Genomic DNA, 20567 nt, shown 5'->3' with positions numbered 1-20567 from the left:
TATTGACCAAGATAGACAGAGCGTCAAGTACAAAATACAACCTCTGCAAATTCTAAAATGCATGCCCACAGACATGGGAGGCCATGGGGAAACCAACTACTGTGAAACATTCAAAGTACAATGGTTTACTAATTCCAATTGCAGTAATACAAGCACAATCAATCCTCTTGATGTCACAGATATTATACATCATGGAAACTAATGCCCCAACAATATGTACCAGTTCAAGGTCTCACATTGGTAACAATCCATGGAATCAGTCAGATATCACAAGACAGATCACAGGAAGTTACTCCTATCACCACAGTTCACGATCTAACATTGAATCATCCAGAATGTTTCATCAAGAATGTCAATTTCCGGTGGGTTGCAACACTACATCCTGGGGCTGGTTTAGCCCAGGCCTAAATATCTGGCTTTCAAAGCAGACCAAGGCAGGCCAGCAGCATGGTTCAATTCCCGTACCAGCCTCCCCGAAGAGGCGATGGAATGTGGCGACTAGGGGCTTTTCACAGTAACTTAATTTGAAGCCTACATGTGACAATAAGCGATTTTCATTTCATTTCATTTTCATTTTCATTTCATTTCTTTACACTTGCAGGAGAATGCAAGTTTGTCAATTGATCCACCACATATATACAGCATCCACCAAAGCCAAATTGAAGTTGTAAGGGGTGAATTAATAGGTTTAGCAAAAGGGGGTATAGATCTAACACCTCTGCATTAGGTTAAAACAAATGCTAGTAAAATGCTCTCCTCAAGGTCCTAATATCAACAGAACACGCCAGCAAGTTTGTTTGCGGTTTAGAAGAACAGTTTGAAGCTAGAAGATTACAAAATGCTTTTGGGTGAAAGTTTACTAAAAAAACCTATGTAGGCAAGATTGGAATTTTTAAACAATGTTCTGTGTACTGAATATCTGTGCAACAGTCTGTATCTGTGAGTTGGGAGAGTGAAGGGTTTTAGAATGCTCTCTCTGTGAGCTGTGTTAGAGCTCTGAGAGCTGTAGCAGAGGAGAGTGCTCGTCCAGAGGTTTCTCTGGAGTAGTTCCCTCCATGCTTGAAACATGAATGAATGATTGTAATCCGCTCCTGGGCCACATGCGGTTAGTTGGAAGAAGTCCTCCACAACAAAGGTCAAACTAGACAAAATGGGAAAAGATGGAAACATTAGAAAAATACAAAAGGGACACAGATTAGTGCAGCTTGATCACTTGTGTCATGAACAAAGATGGATCATTGAGATTATGCTTCATCCATGACGTTTAAACGCAGTTTTAAACTGTTGTCCTTCTAGAATACCCACATTAGAAGAGTTAAATCTAAAATCTGTAGATGCAACTTGATGCCAAACATGTTATTGGTCAGTACATCCCATGGAGAAGCCCTAAAACCTTATTATGTTTCGTGCCCCATCCGAGCGATATTGTTTTCAACTACTTTATTTTGGGCTCTCAGTTAGACAGGATCTCTTTTTCATTCGCATGGACCACATTACATGCACCCTATCAGGATGCATATGTATCAGAGATGAGATAGCTCTTGTGGAAAGTACAAAATGAGAACATGACCATAATCTACATTTATCAATGCAAGCAGCATTTAAAGAAGGATTAGCGTTCATCAGTGTGAAGTGTGACATCAAGGTGCAGGAGATCAATTATTTTGGTTCCATTAATCCAAAAGTATGGCCCGATCAGTAAATTAGAGGATATTCAAGTCATGCTATCACCCTGAGTTAAGGATGATCTTTAAAGATGTTTAGGTCTCTAATTTCCTGTCTCCATATATTTCCAATTTCACTCAAAAACTTTAATTGAGCCATTGGCACCTCCCACCCTGAGAGTTAGCGCAAAACCCATTCCCACCGACTCCGACAAGCCCGCTGTCATTTCACGCTCAATTGAGCGTTTTCTGACAGCAGGCGGGATTACATTATCCCTTGGAAAGACGTCCTGGCTTGGAGAGCCGTCGGCCAGTCAGATTGACAAAGATCTCTTTAGCCCCTCCAGGCACAGCGCTGTAGTGGACAGACAGGGTACTGCAGTGCTGTGCCTGAGCCTAGGTCCAGAGACCACGGGCTGGATTCTCTGACCCCCCTCCGGGCCGGAGAATCACAGGAGGGCAGCATGAATCCCGCCCCGACGCCGGCTGCCGGATTCTCCGGCACCGGTTTTTCGGCGGGGGCGGGAATCGAGATGCGCCGGTCAGGGGCCGTTGGCAGCGGCCCCCTCCCGGTAATTCTGCAGCCCACAGTGGGCTGAATGGCTGCCCGTTTTTGGCGTATCCCGCCGGCGTACAATACACCAAGTCCATACCGGCGGGACCTGGCTCTGCGGGCGGCCTGCGGAGTCCTCGGGGGACGCAGGGAGATCTGACCCCGGGGGGGCCCCCACGGTGGCCTGGCCCGTGATCGGGGCCCGCCGATCTGCGGGCGGGCCTGTGCCGTGGGGGCACACTTTCCCTCCGCGCCATGGCCGGCACAGAAAAGAACCCCCCTGCGCATGTACTGGGATGACGCCAGCACACGCTGGCACTCCCGCGCATGCGCCAACTCGCGCCGGCCGGCAGAGGCCCTTCATCGCTGGTTGGCAAGGCCCCAAACCCTTTGACGCCAGCTGGCACAGCGCCAACCCCGCCAGTGCCGGCCTAGCCCCTGAAGATGCGGAGGATTCCGCGTCTTCCGGGTGGCCCGACGCCGGAGTGGTTCACGCCACTCCTCGGCGCCGGTACGGCCCACCCTGCCGGGTAGCGGAGAATCCTGCCCCACACTTTAGTTAAGAACCGGAAGTCTCAGGGGCAAGAAGGTAGGAGATGACCCGGATGGACAACTTCTATGTCGCAGGGTCGGCTGATTGGAGATGGGTGGGGGAGCAAGATGTCCCAGAAGGGAGGAAACCCGAAATCTCAAGAGGCCGACACATTGAGGTGCAATTTTATGCTCCTTCGGCTCCATTTTGTCATCTCTGGTTTGTTGCCGGTGCCACGTGCTAGCGAGTTGCGGAACAGGAAGAGAGTGCAGATAAACACATGGCTGCAGGGATGGTGTAGGAGGGAGGGTTTCAGTTACTTGGATAATTGGAGCACATTCTGGGGAAGGTGGGATCTGTACAAACAGGATGGTTTGCACCTGAACCATTGGGACACCAATATCCTGGTTGGAAAATTTGCTATGGCTCTTCGGGGGGGGGGGTTTAAACTAATTTGTCAGGGGGATTGGAAAACGAGCTGCAGTCCAGAAGCCAGTGTTGAGAGTAGTGAGGTACTGAGAGGGTATCAAGGTCGCAGGAGTGAACCGGCAGGCAGGAAGATGGGTTGAAGTGTGTCTACTTTAATGCAAGGAGCATCTGGAATAAGGTAGGTGAACTTGAAGCGTGGATTGGTACTTGGGACTACGATGTTGTGGCCATTATGGAAACATGGGGCGAGATTCTCCACTCCCGCGCCGGTTGGGAGAATCGCCTGGGCCGCCAAAATTTCCCGGGACGCCGGTCCGACGCCCTCCCGCGATTCTCCCAAGCGGCGGGAACGGCCCGGTCGAGTTCCGCGGGCTGCAAAATCTCCGGAGACACCCAAAATGGCGATTCTCCGGCACCCCCGCCATTCTCAGGCCAGGCCAAAACAGCGGGATCCCCCCGGCGCCGTCCACACCTGGTCACTGCCGTCGGGAACAGCGCGCGAACGCTGGATGGGCGGCCTGCGGGGGGGGATCCTGCACCGGCGGGTACCTCAAATGTGGGGTGGCCCGCGATCGGTGCATACCGATCGTCGGGCCGTCCTCTCTGAAGGAGGACCTCCTTCCTTCCGCGGCCCCGCAATATCCGTCCGCCATCTTCTTGCGGGGCGGACTTAGAGAGGACGGCAACCACGCATGCGCTGGTTGGCGCCGGCCAATCCGCGCATGCGCGGATGACGCCAGTTATGCGGCGCCGGCCGCGTCATCTATGCGGCGCCACCTTTACGTGGGTGACAAGGTCTGGCGCGTGTAAATGACGCAGCCCCGATCCTAGCCCATTGTCAGGGCCTGAATCGGTTGGGATTGGGGCCGTTTCGCGCCGTCGTGAACCTCAACGGCGTTCACAACGGCGCGGCCACTTCGGCGCGGGAGTGGAGAATCCCGCCCCATGGTTAGAACAGGGAAAGGAATGGTTGTTGGAAGTTCCGGGGTACAGATGTTTCAGTAAGAGTAGGGAAGATGGTAAAAGAGGTGGGGGAGTAGCATTGCTAATCAAGGATAGTTTAACGGCTGCAGAAAGGCAGTTCGAGGTGGATCTGTCTACTGAGGCAATATGGGCCGAAGTTAGAAATAGCAAAGGTGCGGTCACGTTGTTAGGAGTTTTCTATAGGCCCCCAAATAGTAATAGAGATGTGGAGGAAGAAATTGCAAAGCAGATTATGGATAGGTGTGGAGGTCTCAGGATAGTTGTCATGGGTGACTTTAACTTTCCAAATATTGATTGGAACCTCTATAGGTCGAACAGTTCGGATGGGGCAGTTTTTGTACAGAGTGTGCAGGAGGGTTTCCTGATACAATATGTGGATAGGCCGACAAGAGGTGGGGCCACATTGGATTTGGTACTGGGTAATGAACCGGGCCAAGTGTTAGATTTGTTTGTGAGAGAGCATTTTGGAGGTAGTGACCACAATTCGGTGTCTTTCACTATTGCAATGGAGAGGGATAGGGCCATACGGCAGGGCAAGGTTTATAATTGGGGGAGGGGTAATTATGATGCGATTACGCAAGAGATAGGGAGCATAAGATGGGAACAGAAACTGTCAGGGAAAGGCACAAATGAAAAGTGGAGCTTGTTCAAGGAACAAATACTGTGTGTCCTTGATAGGTATGTCCCTGTCAGGCAGGGAGGAAATGGCCGTGTGAGGGAACCATGGTTCACAAAAGAGGTTGAATGTTTTGTCAAGAGGAAAAAGGAAGCGTATGTAAGGATGAGAAAACAAGGTTCAGTTGGGTCGCTTGAGGGTTACAAGGTAGCAAGGAATGAGCTAAAAAAAGGGCTTAGAAGAGCTAGGAGGGGGCATGAGAAGTCCTTGGCAGGTCAGATCAAGGAAAACCCCAAGGGTTTTTATTCTTATGTGAGAAATAAAAGAATGACCAGGGTGAGGTTAGGGCTGGTCAAGGACAGTAGTGGAACTTGTGCATGGAGTCAGAAGAGATAGGAGGCATTGAATTAATACTTTTCTTCAGTGTTCACTGAGAGGGGCTATGTTTTTGAGGATGAGAGTGTGATACAGGCGGGTAGGCTGGAGGAGGTAGATGTTCTGAGGGAAGATGTATTAGCAATTTTGAAAAACCTGAGGGTCGACTAGTCCCCTGGGCCAGATGGGATATATCCTAGGATTCTTTGGGAGGCAAGGGATGAGATTGCAGAGCCTTTGGCTTTGATCTTTGGGTCCTCACTGTCCACGGGGATAGTGCCAAGGACTGGAGAGTGGCGAATGTTGTTCCTCTGTTCAAGAAAGGGAATAGGAATGACCCTAGTAATTATAGGCTGGTTAGTCTTACTTCGGTGGTTGGTAAATTAATGGAAAGGGTCCTGAGGGATAGGATTAATGACCATTTGGAAAGATGCAGCTTAATCCGGGATAGTCAACACGCATTCATGAAGGGTAAGTCTTGCCTCACAAATTTGATTGAATTCTTTGAGGAGGTAACTAAGTATGTAGATGAAGGTAGAGCAGTTGCTGTCATATACATGGATTTCAGTAAGGCATTTGATAAGGTTCCCCATGGTCGGCTCATGAAGAAAGTAAAGAGGGGTGGGATAGAGTGAAATTTGGCAATTGGATAAGTAACTGGCTATCACATAGAAGACAGAGGGTGGTGGTGGATGGAAAATTTTCAGACTGGAGACCAGTTACCAGCGATGTACCACAGGGATCAGTGCTGGGTCCTCTGCTATTTGTGATTTTTATAAATGACTTGGAGGAGGGGGCTGAAGGGTGGGTCAGTAAATTTGCTGATGACACCAAGATTGGTGGAGAAGTGGATGGGGTGAAGGGCTGTTGTAGGCTGCAAAGAGACATTGATAGGATGCAGAGCTGGGTCGTAAAATGGCAGATGGAGTTTAACCCTGATAAGTGCGAGGTGATTCATTTTGGTAGGACAAATTTGAATGCGGATTACAGGGTCAACAGCAGGGTTCTGAGGAATGTGGAGGAACAGAGAGATCTTGGGGTTCATGTCCACAGATCTCTGAAGTTTGCCACTCAAGTGGTTAGAGCCATGAGGAAGGCCTATAGTGTGTCAGTGTTTATTAACAGGGGGTTTGAGTTTAAGAGCCGTGGGGTTATACTGCAACTGTACAGGACCCTGGTGAGACCACATTTGGAGTATTGTGTGCAGTTCTGGTCACCTCATTATAGGAAGGATGTGCAAGCATTGGAAAGGGTGCAAAGGAGATTTACCAGGATGCTGCCTGGATAGGAGGGTAGGTCTTATGAGGAAAGGTTGAGGGAGCTAGGGCTTTTCTTTTTGGAACGAAGGAGGATGAGAGGCGACTTAATAGAGGTTTATAAGATGATGAGGGGGATAGATAGAGTGGGCATTCAGAGACTATTTCCTCGGGTAGATGTAGCTGTTACAAGGGGGCGTAACTATAAGATTCAGGGTGGGAGATATAGGAGGGATGTCCGAGGTAGGTTCTTTACTCAGAGAGTGGTTAGGGTGTGGAATGGACTGCCTGCTGTGATAGTGGAGTCGGACACTTTAGGAACTTTCAAGTGGTTATTGGATAGGCACATGGAGCACACCAGAATGACAGGGAGTGGGATAGCTTGATCTTGGTTTCGGACAAATCTCGGCACAACATCGAGGGCCGAAGGGCCTGTTCTGTGCTGTACTGTTTTATGTTCTATGTTCCCTTTCAGGGACTCTCACATCCTTCCTAAAGTGTGCTACCTGAACTGGATGCGATGCTCTGTTATAAAGGTTCAGTATGAATTCCCTGCTCTGGTACTTGTTACTTCTAATTATGAAGCCCAAGGTCCCATATTCTTTGCTCAGGACTCACTCAATATGTCGTGCCACGTTCAAGGATCAAAGCACATGACTCGAGAACACTCCGGACTTGATTCAACTAATTGGGAACAAAGTCCCATAGTGAGCGCGTTTAGCCACTTGTTAACACATGGCTATTCAACATGACTTGCATTGTATAAGGGGCCTCAGCGGGGAACGCATGGCTGAGGCCGCACATGGCCCGCTTTGTACACCGGTCCCTGAAGTGACCCCGACCCCCACCAGCCCGAACGCACTTGCACCCTCCCCAACACCCCGTGGGTGCCAGCCTGGCACCGCCAAAGTGTCCAGGTAGCACTGCAGCTGGCATGGGTACTGCCAGATTTGCACTGCCAAGGTGCCAAAGTGTCATTTTTTGCGCACACGTGATTGGGCCATGGGTGCCCTAGATGGGTGTTGGGGAGCGTGTAGGAGGGGGGACTAGGGCCCCTCCAATAGAGTCTTTGGGCTGGGGAGGAGGGGTCGATTCCATATGTTACTTCTATAATTTCCACCAATACTGATATTTTGTCACCCTCTTTTCCTTAGCAAACACCGATTAAAAAGTAGTGATTGAATATTTCAGCCTTCCCCTGTGCCTCGAGGTGCAAACACACGAATATTCGAATTAGAAGCTTGGCTTGGCCATTTGGCCCCTCACATCTGCTCTGCCTTTTGATAAGATCATGGCTGATTTAGCACAGGGCTAAATCGCTGGCTTTGAAAGCAGACCAAGGCATGCCAGCAGCACGGTTCAATTCCCATAACAGCCTCCCCGAACAGGCGCCGGAATGTGGTGACTAGGGGCTTTACACAGTAACTTAATTTGAAGCCTACTTGTGACAATAAGCGATTTTCATTCTTCATCTGGTTGTAGTCTCATGTCTATCCCTATAAACTTAGACTCCCTTGTTAAGCACAAATCTATTTAACTCAGCTTACAAATATTCAATGGTCCTGCCTCCATTGCTATCTAAGGAAGAGAATTCCACACACTAAGGACCCTCTGAGAGAAAAAAATGCTGTATTTCTCGTATCTCTCCCAAGGGTAAACATCCTCTCAGCATCCACCCTGTCAATTCCCCTCAGGGACATGGTTAGATGTTTCAATAAGAACACCTCTCATTCTTTTAAACTCCAATGAGTATAAGGCCAATCTGCCCACCCTTTCCTCTACATTCCAGGAATCAGTCAAGTGAACCTTTTCTGAACTGCTTCTGATGCACGGAGACCAAAACAAGAGACAGAACCCTAGATGTGGTCTCACGAATACCCTGTACAGCTGTAACAAATTATCCCTATTTTTATACTACGCTGTACACCATTCTGCTGGGGCAGATCAGTTCTACCCTCCATCTCCATGCTGCTGGACCCATGAACCCTCCTGTTTCACCAAGTCAATCGGCACAGCACCTGGGGTTGTGGAATGCAAGGGTCTCATCCCCCAGTACCACGCACCACTGTCTACTTGGACAGCACTGTGCTGCGGGACTCACGCAGCCACCACAACAAAGGTCCGGGCCGGGATTAGCCAACGCCGAAATCGGGGCGTGCAATCGGGTGGAGAACAGCTTCCGACGCCAAAATCCGGCAGGCGACAGTTTGACGCCAAATTGCGATGCTCCATCACCTCGAAAATGGCGTCAATGCGATGCACGCCACGTGTACTTTAAACACCGTTTACATATCATTAGTAGGCCCACCCGCGATTCTCCGCCTCCAATGGGCCGAGTTCGCGACGGCGCGGTCTACGTGTGGTCTCAAAAATCATGAACCTGGCGTGGTGGCTGCTGAGAGAGAGAGAGGGCGTACGGCCAGTGTCCAACACCGCCATACTTCGCCGTCAGTCATGTCACTGGCTGGGGGGGCTTCTGCCAGAGCCGGGGGGAGTAGTAGGGGGTGGCCAGGAGGTGGTTGTGAGGTCAGGATGGACGGATACGCAACATCATTACCTCACGCTGCTGACAGCCCTGGGTGCCCTCTGGCCCCAGCCAACCCATCAACTGTATGTATGGGTGCTCCAGCACAACCTGTCCCATCTTTTTGGCTTTGTTAAGTGTATGTGTGGGGAAATGTGTCTATGCGCAGCTGCAGCTTGTCAGCCCTGCGAATGTCGATCACAGACCAGGCGAATCCTGCACCGTTTTTCATGGGGACCGATGGTGTTCCATGCGGCACCGGTGCTAGCCCCTCACTGGTAGTGGAATTGGTGCAGGTGCAGCGCCGATTTTCCTGATGTAAAAGTCCACGGATTCTCCGTTGGCGTCAACACTTAGTCGCAGAAACAGAGAATCCAGCCCCTGAAGTTTGACTGGGGGGTGGAGTGCAAAGTGAGGCTGGGAGATGGCCTGATTAAAACAAGAGCAACAACTACAAGGAGGGTCTGAGGGAGGGCAAGGGCTCAAGATGTCAGAGAGAGGGGGAAGGAGGTGGTGACGAAGACGAACAATGGAAGCTCGAGTGGTCCCCGGGCTTGTCCCCGACAAGCTTGCATGAAAAGTTCACAAACATGGGGCCAAAAGGATACCATATTATTTACCAAAAGGGGATGGACGAAGACTTCAGATGTGGTGGGTCGAGGTCGAAGTGGAGCATTGGCACCTCACCGATGATGGGCTCGGGAAGGGGGGAGGGGGTGGTGGTTGAATCGAGGAATATACTTCATGAGGCTGTCAGCCTTTTTCTTCAGAGTTGTTGACATCCTGCATGGTTTGGTGAAGGCAGATGGGCTGGTGAGAGTGAGACAAGTGTGCTGGACTGGTATTTAAAAATGGTACCCGGACCATCGAACCTTCTGCCAGCCAGCCCGCCTGGAGAGGTGGAGGGGGACTCACCTGTGCACAGTCAATGAGGTCCCAAGTGCAGAATCTGCCACGAGCTCCTGCAATTCTGGCCAGCAGGAAAGGCACCGCCAGAGCCCCCCCTCCGCCGCCCCGCCAAGTCTCAAAACCAGAACATTCCACCCAGTCTCAAAACAGAGAATTCGCCCAAAATATGTGTTCAATGCTTCTGCCATTTCCTTATTTCCTTTTATTCGTTCCCCAGTCTTACTCTCTAGAGGCCAATGCTTCCTTCACTTTTTTTTCCTTTTTATCTCTGTTTTATATTTCTAGCTAGCTTTCTAATTTCTAAGCTAGTTACTCTAATTTCTCCCTCATTATTTATTTTGACATTCTCTGCTCATTTTAAAATATTATCCAATCTTCTGACCTATCATTAATCTTTGCAGAATTGCACACTTTTTCTTTCAGTTTGATACTATCTTTAACTTCTTTAGCTAGCCACGGATGGTCCATCCTTCTCTGGCAGTCTTTCTTTCTCCCAATAATGTACATTTGCTAATTGTTATGAAATATCTACTTAAACGTCTACTACTGTATTTAACTGTTTCCTGTTCTGTGTTCCTCCTTCACGTTCTCTGTTCTCTGCCTCTCTCCCCAGCATGTCTTACTCCTGCATAAGCATAATTCCCCTTCTTTGTCCATATTAGAATCACCCTGCTTTTTATTACCCACTGACTATTAACAGGCAGTAGAAGATTCTATTCTCATTGTCTCTCTTTGACAGTGTTGGGGTTTTTGTCTTCACTTCCTTTCTCAACTTATTGTACTTAGCCTGGTGCATCAAGCACCCTCTTTCCCATTCCATCACATTCTTTATCTACCTTTTCATCAAAGGGGACCTGGCTTTCCCTCTTGTGGGAAAGTACCCACTCTATACCTGAAACATCTCTTCCTGTAATGGACGTATTAGTGAGAGGCAGCACGGTTTTGTGAAGGGGAGGTCGTGTCTCACTAACTTGATAGAGTTTTTCGAGGAGGTCACTAAGATGATTGATGCAGGTAGGGCAGTAGATGTTGTCTATATGGACTTCAGTAAGGCCTTTGACAAGGTCCCTCATGGTAGACTAGTACAAAAGGTGAAGTCACACGGGATCAGGGGTGAACTGGCAAGGTGGATACAGAACTGGCTAGGCCATAGAAGGCAGAGAGTAGCAATGGAAGGATGCTTTTCTAATTGGAGGGCTGTGACCAGTGGTGTTCCACAGGGATCAGTGCTGGGACCTTTGCTCTTTGTAGTATATATAAATGATTTGGAGGAAAATGTAACTGGTCTGATTAGTAAGTTTGCAGACGACACAAAGGTTGGTGGAATTGCGGATAGCGATGAGGACTGTCTGAGGATACAGCAGGATTTAGATTGTCTGGAGACTTGGGCGGAGAGATGGCAGATGGAGTTTAACCTGGACAAATGTGAGGTAATGCATTTTGGAAGGGCTAATGCAGGTAGGGAATATACAGTGAATGGTAGAACCCTCAAGAGTATTGAAAGTCAAAGAGATCTAGGAGTACAGGTCCACAGATCACTGAAAGGGGCTACACAGATGGAGAAGGTAGTCAAGAAGGCATACGGCGTGCTTGCCTTCATTGGCCGGGGCATTGAGTATAAGAATTGGCAAGTCATGTTGCAGCTGTATAGAACCTTAGTTAGGCCACACTTGGAGTATAGTGTTCAATTCTGGTCGCCACACTACCAGAAGGATGTGGAGGCTTTAGAGAGGGTGCAGAAGAGATTTACCAGAATGTTGCCTGGTATGGAGGGCATAAGCTATGAGGAGCGATTGAATAAACTCGGTTTGTTCTCACTGGAACGAAGGAGGTTGAGGGGCGACCTGATAGAGGTATACAAAATTATGAGGGGCATAGACAGAGTGGATAGTCAGAGGCTTTTCCCCAGGGTAGAGGGGTCAATTACTAGGGGGCATAGGTTTAAGGTGAGAGGGGCAAAGTTTAGAGTAGATGTACGAGGCAAGTTTTTTACGCAGAGGGTAGTGGGTGCCTGGAACTCACTACCGGAGGAGGTAGTGGAGGCAGGGACGATAGGGACATTTAAGGGGCATCTTGACAAATATATGAATAGGATGGGAATAGAAGGATACGGACCCAGGAAGTGTAGAAGATTGTAGTTTAGTCGGGCAGTATGGTCGGCACGGGCTTGGAGGGCCGAAGGGCCTGTTCCTGTGCTGTACATTTCTTTGTTCTTTGTTCTTTGTTCTTTCGATCACCCATAATTCTATAGTAATGACAAGGGGAGTCCAGCGAGTTCACAGGGGGACATTTATTCAGCTTAACAGCAGCACATGCATCGGGCCCGGTTACACATAACCGGGTCCTTACTCCTTTCTGTCGGCTACTAGAGAGGCCGGCCTATTATACAATTGCTGGTTAATTCCCGATCCAATCAGGACAAGGGAACAATCATTCCCAGCTGGATGAACCTCAAGCATATTGTTGTATTGTCTATTCTGCTTTACCTGGATGGCTCGGATGCATCGTGTTGAATAAAGAACACAAAGCTTTGTTAACAAACAAAACTATACATTTATTTACACTACTAACTAAGATTCGTTCACATTCCTAAAGTAGAAGGTTGTTGTATAAAACTATTCTATCTCTAATTTACAGAACTCTCAACTGCTCTCTCACACCTCACTATCTAATCCTCTCACTATCTAATCTTCTTAATCTTCTAACCCCAGAATCCCCAAGTCACATGCTATATATATGACTGCTCTGTGGTTCCCTCTAGTGGTACGAATCATTATAATTAACTTATTAACCCTTTACATCCCAGTCAATAGACATATCATGACACATATCACATGCAGCTTATTACATATTTCATTGTAGTTTTTCCTGTCAAACTTTAGTTCCATTGCAACCTGACTAGGCTCCCCCCCCCCTCCACGGAAGTTATCCATCTTTCAACCTAGACGTTGCACTTTAGATTGTCCCTTTCTCTTCTCCATTAACAATCTAAATCTTACGATATGATGATCATTCTTACTCTTGAGCTCTCCCACACACATGACCAACCTAATTCCCCAGCAACACCTTTTTCGTAGTTGAAACAATAAGATAATGGTCAAGGAAGTTCTCCTGACCAAATTTCAGAGATTTCTGTCCCTCCTTTCCCATCTTTTCTAACATTATCCTGATCAATATTTGGGTAATTAAAGTCCCCCAGTATCACCACTCTATAGTTGTCGCACATCTCTGTGAAGTCCCTGCAGCTTTGCTCCTCTATATCTCTCTCACTATTTGAAGTCCTATAGAATATGCCCCAGTAGTATGATCAGAACATTCTTCTTCTCGTTTCCAAGCAATTGGATTCAGTACTTGTCTCATCAGGGACACGCAATTTTATCCAAAACCACAATATCTTTTCAAATTGTACTTCCAACCCATCTCTCCTTTTTCCCTTTGCCATCTTTTCTGAACACTCTGTATCATTAATATTATATTCCAAGTCTCCACTATTTTAAGCCATTTTTGAGGTCCTACATTTTAACTTCTTTCCTAGCTCCTCATCGTCATTGGTACCAACATGTATCACAACCTCTGGCTCCCTCTCCCCTGCAGAATACTCTGCACCCTCTTCATTAACATAGCACCAGGAAAGCAATACACCATGCAAGACTTACAATGCCTGTTCCTCTAATTATGTAATGTCCCGTAATGACTACATTGCCACACTTTGCTGTTTCCCCTGCCCAATCTCTTACCCATGAATGCCAGGTTTGACTGCACTGCTTCAAGGTGTCAACATTTGTAGCATGTGTCAATACCGTGCACTGATTCGAGAATGGCACACACCCTGAAGACTCCTGTACTTTCTGCCTCTTCCTACTCAACCAATAGCCACTCATCTACTTTCCTGAACTCTCTGCCTTCGGGGTGGTCACCTCCTGGAATGTATGATGCAGGAGACTTTCAGCTGTCTTGATGATTCAGTGACTCCAACTGCCTCTCAAGTGTGGATACCACGAGCTCATGCTCAAGCAGCTGGAGACAGTTCTCATACACACAGTGGCCCTGAACACATGACGTGTCTTGAAGTTTCCACAGCAGTAATTCCATATTCAGGTTGAAATTAACTTAATTCTGAATGCAAAACTTAACAAATTTTTTTTAAAGAGATGAATCATTAAAATTCCTCAGGCTTTAGTACATTGTAGAAACAGGGCTCTGTAGATCTGGACACATCACTGCAGTGGTGTAAGTCACCAGATGTAAGGTCATTTCTTTGTGTGTTAATGGGATGAGTAGTATATTAATGACAGATAAGGTAAAGTCACCATAGTCCCAGATGACCATAGGCTGCTTTCCCCTTTGAGGGGGGGGAGCTGACTGGTGGTGGTTTAACCTGAGGATCACCACACCTCAGGCAAGGGGCAAGGTTGAGAAGGCAGGGCCTTCATGAATAATCTTATTAATGATATTAATTAATACTTATTTTGTTATTAATGATAGAAACCTGCCATCATTATCTGGTCTGGCCTATACCTGGCTCCATTCTTACACCAACACGGTTCTTTCTTAAACTGCCATCTGAAGTGGCCTGGTAAGCCATTAAGATTTATCAAACTGCTATTAAACAGTTCATGGAGAAAGCTCAGCATCAACTTTTCAGGGCAATTAGGGGCAGGCAATAAGTGCTGGTCTTGCCAATGACACCGACATCCTGAAAATGAATACATTTTAAAAGTTACCCTTACGAGAAGAGTCGCTGCTTATGTCGCTGCTTATGTCATTCCAGATGCAGCTAAGGTGATTAAACCAGCCCCAGGCTGACTAGGTTAAAATGTTAGTCCTATTTTCAGTTGAGTAACAATATGAAAACCTAGCCAAGCATCCTTAACTTCTATCTGATCTCATTTGACCAGCTAAGTTGGATGAGGAAGAAGGGGAAAATCAGGGTTTTCCCTGGTATCATAACCTCATTGCAAAGCAGTACAGCAACTATACACTTTGACAAATTCACAGTCAGTGAGGACCCACTGCTTATGCTTCATTAATTCAATCGATAAAGTTGAGAACTTCATACAAATCTCATACAGCCAACAAAAAAACATGCTCTCCTCCTTTTAACGTATACCACAAAGTAGTAAGGCCATAGTTTCCTCTGTGTATTCGCAAAAAAAGGTCATGATTGGCAGATGAGCAAAACATAGCGAAAAGAGCAAAATGCGTTTGCAAAACTACTCAAAATTAAAATTATTTTCAGATTGTTAACGGGGAATCATGAGAAGCCTTGGTGAAATTATGGAGGGGGAGATTGAGGTAAAAACTTGAGTTGGTAACATTCAGACCTGTGAGTCAGTTATATAAAAGAGCAGCAACATTTTAATTTAAATACAAACTACACTGTTATTAAGTGTTTTAAGAGCATATTGATCACTGCTGTGCTACCACTGATCACAGATGATTCAACATTTATTCACGATCCACTCCATTGACAGAGCAATTGTCTTTGACATGTAACAATTTGTGGGTTATGGCCATGTCCTGTCAGAAAAGATGTTTAGCAAATAATGTAGGTCCATCAGAGATGCTGAATGTTGGATACTATTAGTTGTGCTGATCAAATTTTATTTTTGGTGTTTCCTAATTGTAGGTGGGGGCAAATTTCGACTTTAGCAGAGGGTGTAAAGCTGACAGTAGCAGATTATCCCCCTGTTATGCATCCAGCAAAAAATTCTTATTCACTGAGAATGTATAATAGGCGAGTGATCCCATACTGTCAGTGAGGAATGTTGCCTAAGTTGTCGTAAGTAGCCTCTAATGAATGCATAACTGGAGGGCACAGTTGGAACAATGATCTAAATATAAACTGCAGAAATGAAAGAAATTGCATTCATAATTCTCACTGAAGAAATTTAGGTGTTGTTTGATTCTCATTAAATTTGAAGCTGAACTATGATTATCTTTTCTAAACAAACTTAAGGATCTCAGTATCATTGGCTGCCATGGATTTAAAAGAACTGAGCAGCATAATGTGTGCATAACTCAGCCTTTGTGGGCAATTCTAAGTTTTATTACCTGCGGAAATATGGTTGGTGGCGAAGTGGCAACCTGTTTGACATACTTGATGCCCCGTTTTCTGGCGCCCCCGCCGGCAACGTGATCCTCCGTTCCGGCAGCCGGCCAATGGGATTTCCCATTGTGGTCACCCTGCTCCGTTGGGGAAACCCATGGGTGTGGGTGCGCTGCCGGCGAAGCAGATGATCCTGCCGATGGAGAATCCACAGACTATTCACTTTTTTATTCCAATGGAGAAATAGACACTCGGAAGAGTTGTAAAATGGACTGCCGAATCATTAACAGCTCGGTTTCATGAGCTGCAAACATTTACAATTCCACACATCTGTAGCTGGCTGAGAAATACCACCAGACAAAAGAACATCTGTCGATGGAGATTGTGCCCTGGGGGTAAATTCACATTCTTACATTTACATAGAGCAGTATTTGGAAGTTTTATGTCATCCACAGCTGGGTTGCAGAAATTTTTGGCAGGCATATTTGTCAAGTGGCAATTCCTCTCCTGGAGAGGTGTCAATGGAGCATCATTATAGCGTCACTACCATTGAGCAGTGCCATGGTTTTGTTTCTGTTATCAAATTCAAAATGGGCAAATTCAACCACAGCACATACCATATGATTTGAGTCAGCTTGTATCTATGAAAATAGAGTAATCGACACTTTGCTCACAGAGGAAAATATAGCCCCTTGAGAATAAAATAATTCCTTGCCATTATTGATCAGCTGTTTTATATCATTTTAATTTGATTAATGAACTAAAAAGGGGGAAACTTGCAGGCAAATTGATGTATTTTAGAAATGAAAATAAAATCGTGCAAGAGATTAATAAAGCTGATTGCTAGATCAGATAGACAGTAGGTAAAATAGAGAAAAGAATGAGGTCATGAGGCTATTTGTACCTAAATCTTCTTGAGAGGCTTGATCCGAAGTTTGATTGCTTACTAAGTATGTATTTACTGTAAAATGAGGGAGACATATTTATTGTTTGCAGACAGACAAAAGACTTTTACACAAAGGAGCGGGTCACTTATCAATGATCTTGCTAGGTTCAAAATCTGAAGAGCGCTGTTTTACTTCACAGTGTATTGCTATGATAACATCACGATAAGAGCAGGGTAATAACTACATCAGAATATGCATATAATGTTAAACAATATTGTTTAGATTGATTATCATACCTCGTAATAACCACACATATCTCATATCTGCAATTAAGAAAACACATCCACAGTGAATAAAATAAATAAACGACTGTTTTGCGCAAAAGGAACCACAAGAATTGGGGTTAACCAAGGTGGAAAGTAAATGGCGATAGGAGTCTGGATTTGTAAGGGTGTGTCATGGAGACTCTGCGGACCTTTAAGAATGGTGGGTGGGACCCAGATGTAAAAGACCTACCCCCATTTTCAACACATCCTATTTCATTGATCGGAGAAGGGACAGAACCTGAGGGAAATTTGAACTCAGTCGGACCACTTGAACTGAATTCATACAGATCCCACTTTCATCCTAGAAAGGGCCTTAATCCATAGTGTGGGAGCCAAGAATCTTGGGGCAGCATGGTAGCACAGTGGTTAGCACAGTTGCTTCACAGCTCCAGGGTCCTATGTTCGATTCCCGGCTTGGGTCACTGTCTGTGCGGAGTCTGCACATTCTCACCGTGTGTGCGTGGATTTCCGTTGGGTGCTCCGGTTTCCTCCCACAGTCCAAAGATGTGCAGGTTAGGTGGATTGACCATGCTAAATTGCCCATAGTGTCCAAAAGGTTGGGTGAGGTTACTGGGTTACAGGGATAGGATGGAGGTGGGGGCTTGGTAGGGTGCTCTTTCCAAGAGCCGCTGCAGACTCAGTGGGTCGAATGGCCTCCTTCTGCACTGTAGATTCTATGATAATCTATGATCTATAATAATCTGTAAACTAGACGTAGTCCAAAGATGTGCAGGTTAGGTGGATAGGCCATGCTAAATTGCTCCTTAGTGTCCAAAAGGTTAGGTGGACTTATTAGGTCATTGGGATAGGGTGGGGTGTGGGCCTCCGTAGGGTACTCTTTCAAAGGGTCAGTGCAGAATTGAGGGGCAGAATGGCCTCCTTCTGCACCATAGTGATTCTATGATTCTATTCTATGATTCTATAAATGCTCGTGAAAGGTGGATAAGGTCTATAGAACTGACATGATATGAAGTCATTTCAATCCACAGCCTTTAAGAATAAAAAGACTACCTGTCACAGTGAGAGAGATGAAAAATGTGTCACAATAGCTCTTTGTTGACATTTCCCCAAAGGCTATCATTTTGTGATTATGAATGCTTGGCTTCTTTCCACAAGCTATAATTACCTCAGCAGTGGCTCCTAAATTGACAACTTGATTGACAGCTCAAAAAGTTATTAAAGGATTAGCTGTTTTTGATGTAAGTTTGGTTTTATATGGGATCATGCACTTGAGGTGTTTTAAAAGTTTTGTATGGACTTTTAAAAATGGCATTGCTTTTCAATAAAGTGGAAGCTGCAATAGTTTTTTAAAAATAAATTTAGAATGCCCAATTCTTTTTTTTCCAATTAAGGGACAATTTAGTGTGGCCAATCTACCTACCCTGCACATCTTTGGGTTGTTGGGGCAAAGCCCACGCAAACACGGGGAGAATGTGCAAACTCCAGACGGACAGTGACCCAGAGCCAGGATCGAATCAGGGACCTCGGCGCCGTGAGGCAGCAGGGCTAACCCACTGAGCCACCGCGCTGCCCTTGCAATAGGTATTTATAGCTTTTTATTATGTCTCAACAAGGCTCCTGAGGTCTGCCGACGGTGAATACCCTGTAAATTTGCATGAAAGGTATAAATGCCAAGGGTGGTGGATGTGATGGCATGAGTTGCCAGTAAGTTGACATGGGGGCTATAAGAGGCCATAGGAGTTTGTAGGGGGCACGGGTCATCATGAATTGGCATTAGGTTGGCATGGGGAGTGGGTGAAGGGGTGATAGGTGCTTGTGGTGAGGGCTCGAAATGTAACAAAATAATTGGGACAAAGTTCCAAAGAACTGAGGTGGGTCTTTTAAACAGCCCACCTCAACACATGACAGCTCATGTGGCCACTTCTGATCGACATGCTGCAGTTTTGGGCTTGACTCCATCTTGTACCTGCCCCTCCACCCCCAGCACAACGATTGGGGGAGTTCCTCCCAAGATCAGTGTGACGAGTGGCAAAAGAAAATCTAAGCCTATTGGTCTTTTTGTTTTTAATTTCTTTGTGAATTATTTTCCTGGTCAATTTCTCATGTAATTTTCATCCACTCCAAATCCTTTTTGTTCTTACAAAAGCTGTCTGGTAATTTTATCTTTATAATTTATTATTATTGATCTCTTTACTTAAATTACAGGTGGTCCATTACTGAGACAGCCCTGTATAATAACACTTAGCAGCAAAAAACGAAGTAATGACAAAAGTAACGTCAAAAGATTGCATAGAGGCTTTGAGACGAGCCATGGCAACCAGCTAGGAACATTTTACATTAGGTGAAGGAAATGATAAATAAATGGAATGAAAGCAATAATTATCGCTGCTTTTGAGACATTCGGATGTGATCTGTGTGCCCAGCTTCAGGGAAAACATAGCTTCAGAGGTCAATCCTCTAGGTCTGTCTGACTGGGACAAGACACCGGTAAATAAATCCACCTAATACAATTCACAGAAGGCCTCTTTCTCAATGGAATTCCTTATCCAGGGACTAAAATGTCATTTCTTTTGAGTTGTTCATCCAGCTGCCACAATTGCCAGTACCTTTTTTTGAGTTCATCATTCTTAGTTATTGGGTGATGTTAAGTACTGTTTTAGTGGAAGATTGGTGCAAATAACCAAAAGGGATGTGATTATTATTTGTAAGTATTAAACAGAGCACACACATTATCAGACAGTCTGGCACAGACTCCATTACTGCCGCAGATGCGATGGGCTGAAGGGCATTTTCTGTGCTGTAGGACTCTATAAGAGTCAACCCTTTGAAAAATGTCACATACTCATCCAGTGCAAAGGGCAGATATTCTGTTCACGCTGCCCCATGGATAAATTTACTAACTGCAACCAGGCAGTGGTGCATCCACAATGACAGGGAAATAAAATTCATTTAACAAGGAACATGAAAGCATACATGACAAAACATGGAAATGGAGTTTGCACAGATAGTTTTGGTTAGAACAAGCACCAGAGTAGGTTTGGTAGGCCAAATTGTTTCTGTGCTGTAATTGTAATGCTTCTGTATATTAGAATAAGCTTCAAAGTGAGGCTCAGGAGGAATAAGCACATTAGCTTTCAGAACATCATTGTGTCGGACTTCATGGGCAAAGTAAACTGAATGGTTTTGAAACTTCCACTACCTTCATGAAAGAATATTTTCACACTACTGTCTTTCTCTGATAACATAAAAGCCACACACCCTTGTTATAGCAATGTACAGAAATAACGCAGTGCTGTAATTTGGCATGATTTACTTCATTGAGGTATGCAATTGTAAGTACGCAAAAAGATAGATTGCTAACAGATTTTTTTCACAAAAATGTTATCTCAGCAAATACGAATAGGACAATGATGTACAAACTGCAGTTTTGTGAGGGCCACGAAGAATCCAGCACGAATTTTAAGGATACAAAGTAATAACATTTATTTACAATAACATATAT

At 45.7% G+C, this 20567-nt stretch overlaps 1 protein-coding gene across 3 annotated transcripts in view; it reads right to left on the bottom strand.

Moving 5' to 3' along the window:
• Positions 1 to 20567, bottom strand: part of kcnq3 (potassium voltage-gated channel, KQT-like subfamily, member 3) — a 609891-nt gene that overhangs the window by 51836 nt on the left and 537488 nt on the right. For 2 of the 3 annotated variants that reach the window (XM_072467851.1, XM_072467853.1), the window contains one exon: positions 16796 to 16852. The exons of the other annotated variant lie outside the window; for it this stretch is intronic. In XM_072467851.1, coding sequence (XP_072323952.1) covers positions 16796 to 16852 — 57 coding nt within the window. The remainder of the gene's footprint in view (positions 1 to 16795; positions 16853 to 20567) is intronic. 3 annotated transcript variants of the gene reach the window in all.

The sequence above is a fragment of the Scyliorhinus torazame genome, chromosome 11 (assembly GCF_047496885.1).
Source record: "Scyliorhinus torazame isolate Kashiwa2021f chromosome 11, sScyTor2.1, whole genome shotgun sequence".
NCBI classification, from domain to species: domain Eukaryota; kingdom Metazoa; phylum Chordata; class Chondrichthyes; order Carcharhiniformes; family Scyliorhinidae; genus Scyliorhinus; species Scyliorhinus torazame.
Note: the sequence above shows the minus strand (reverse complement) of the source record. Positions and strands in the feature narration are given on the sequence as shown.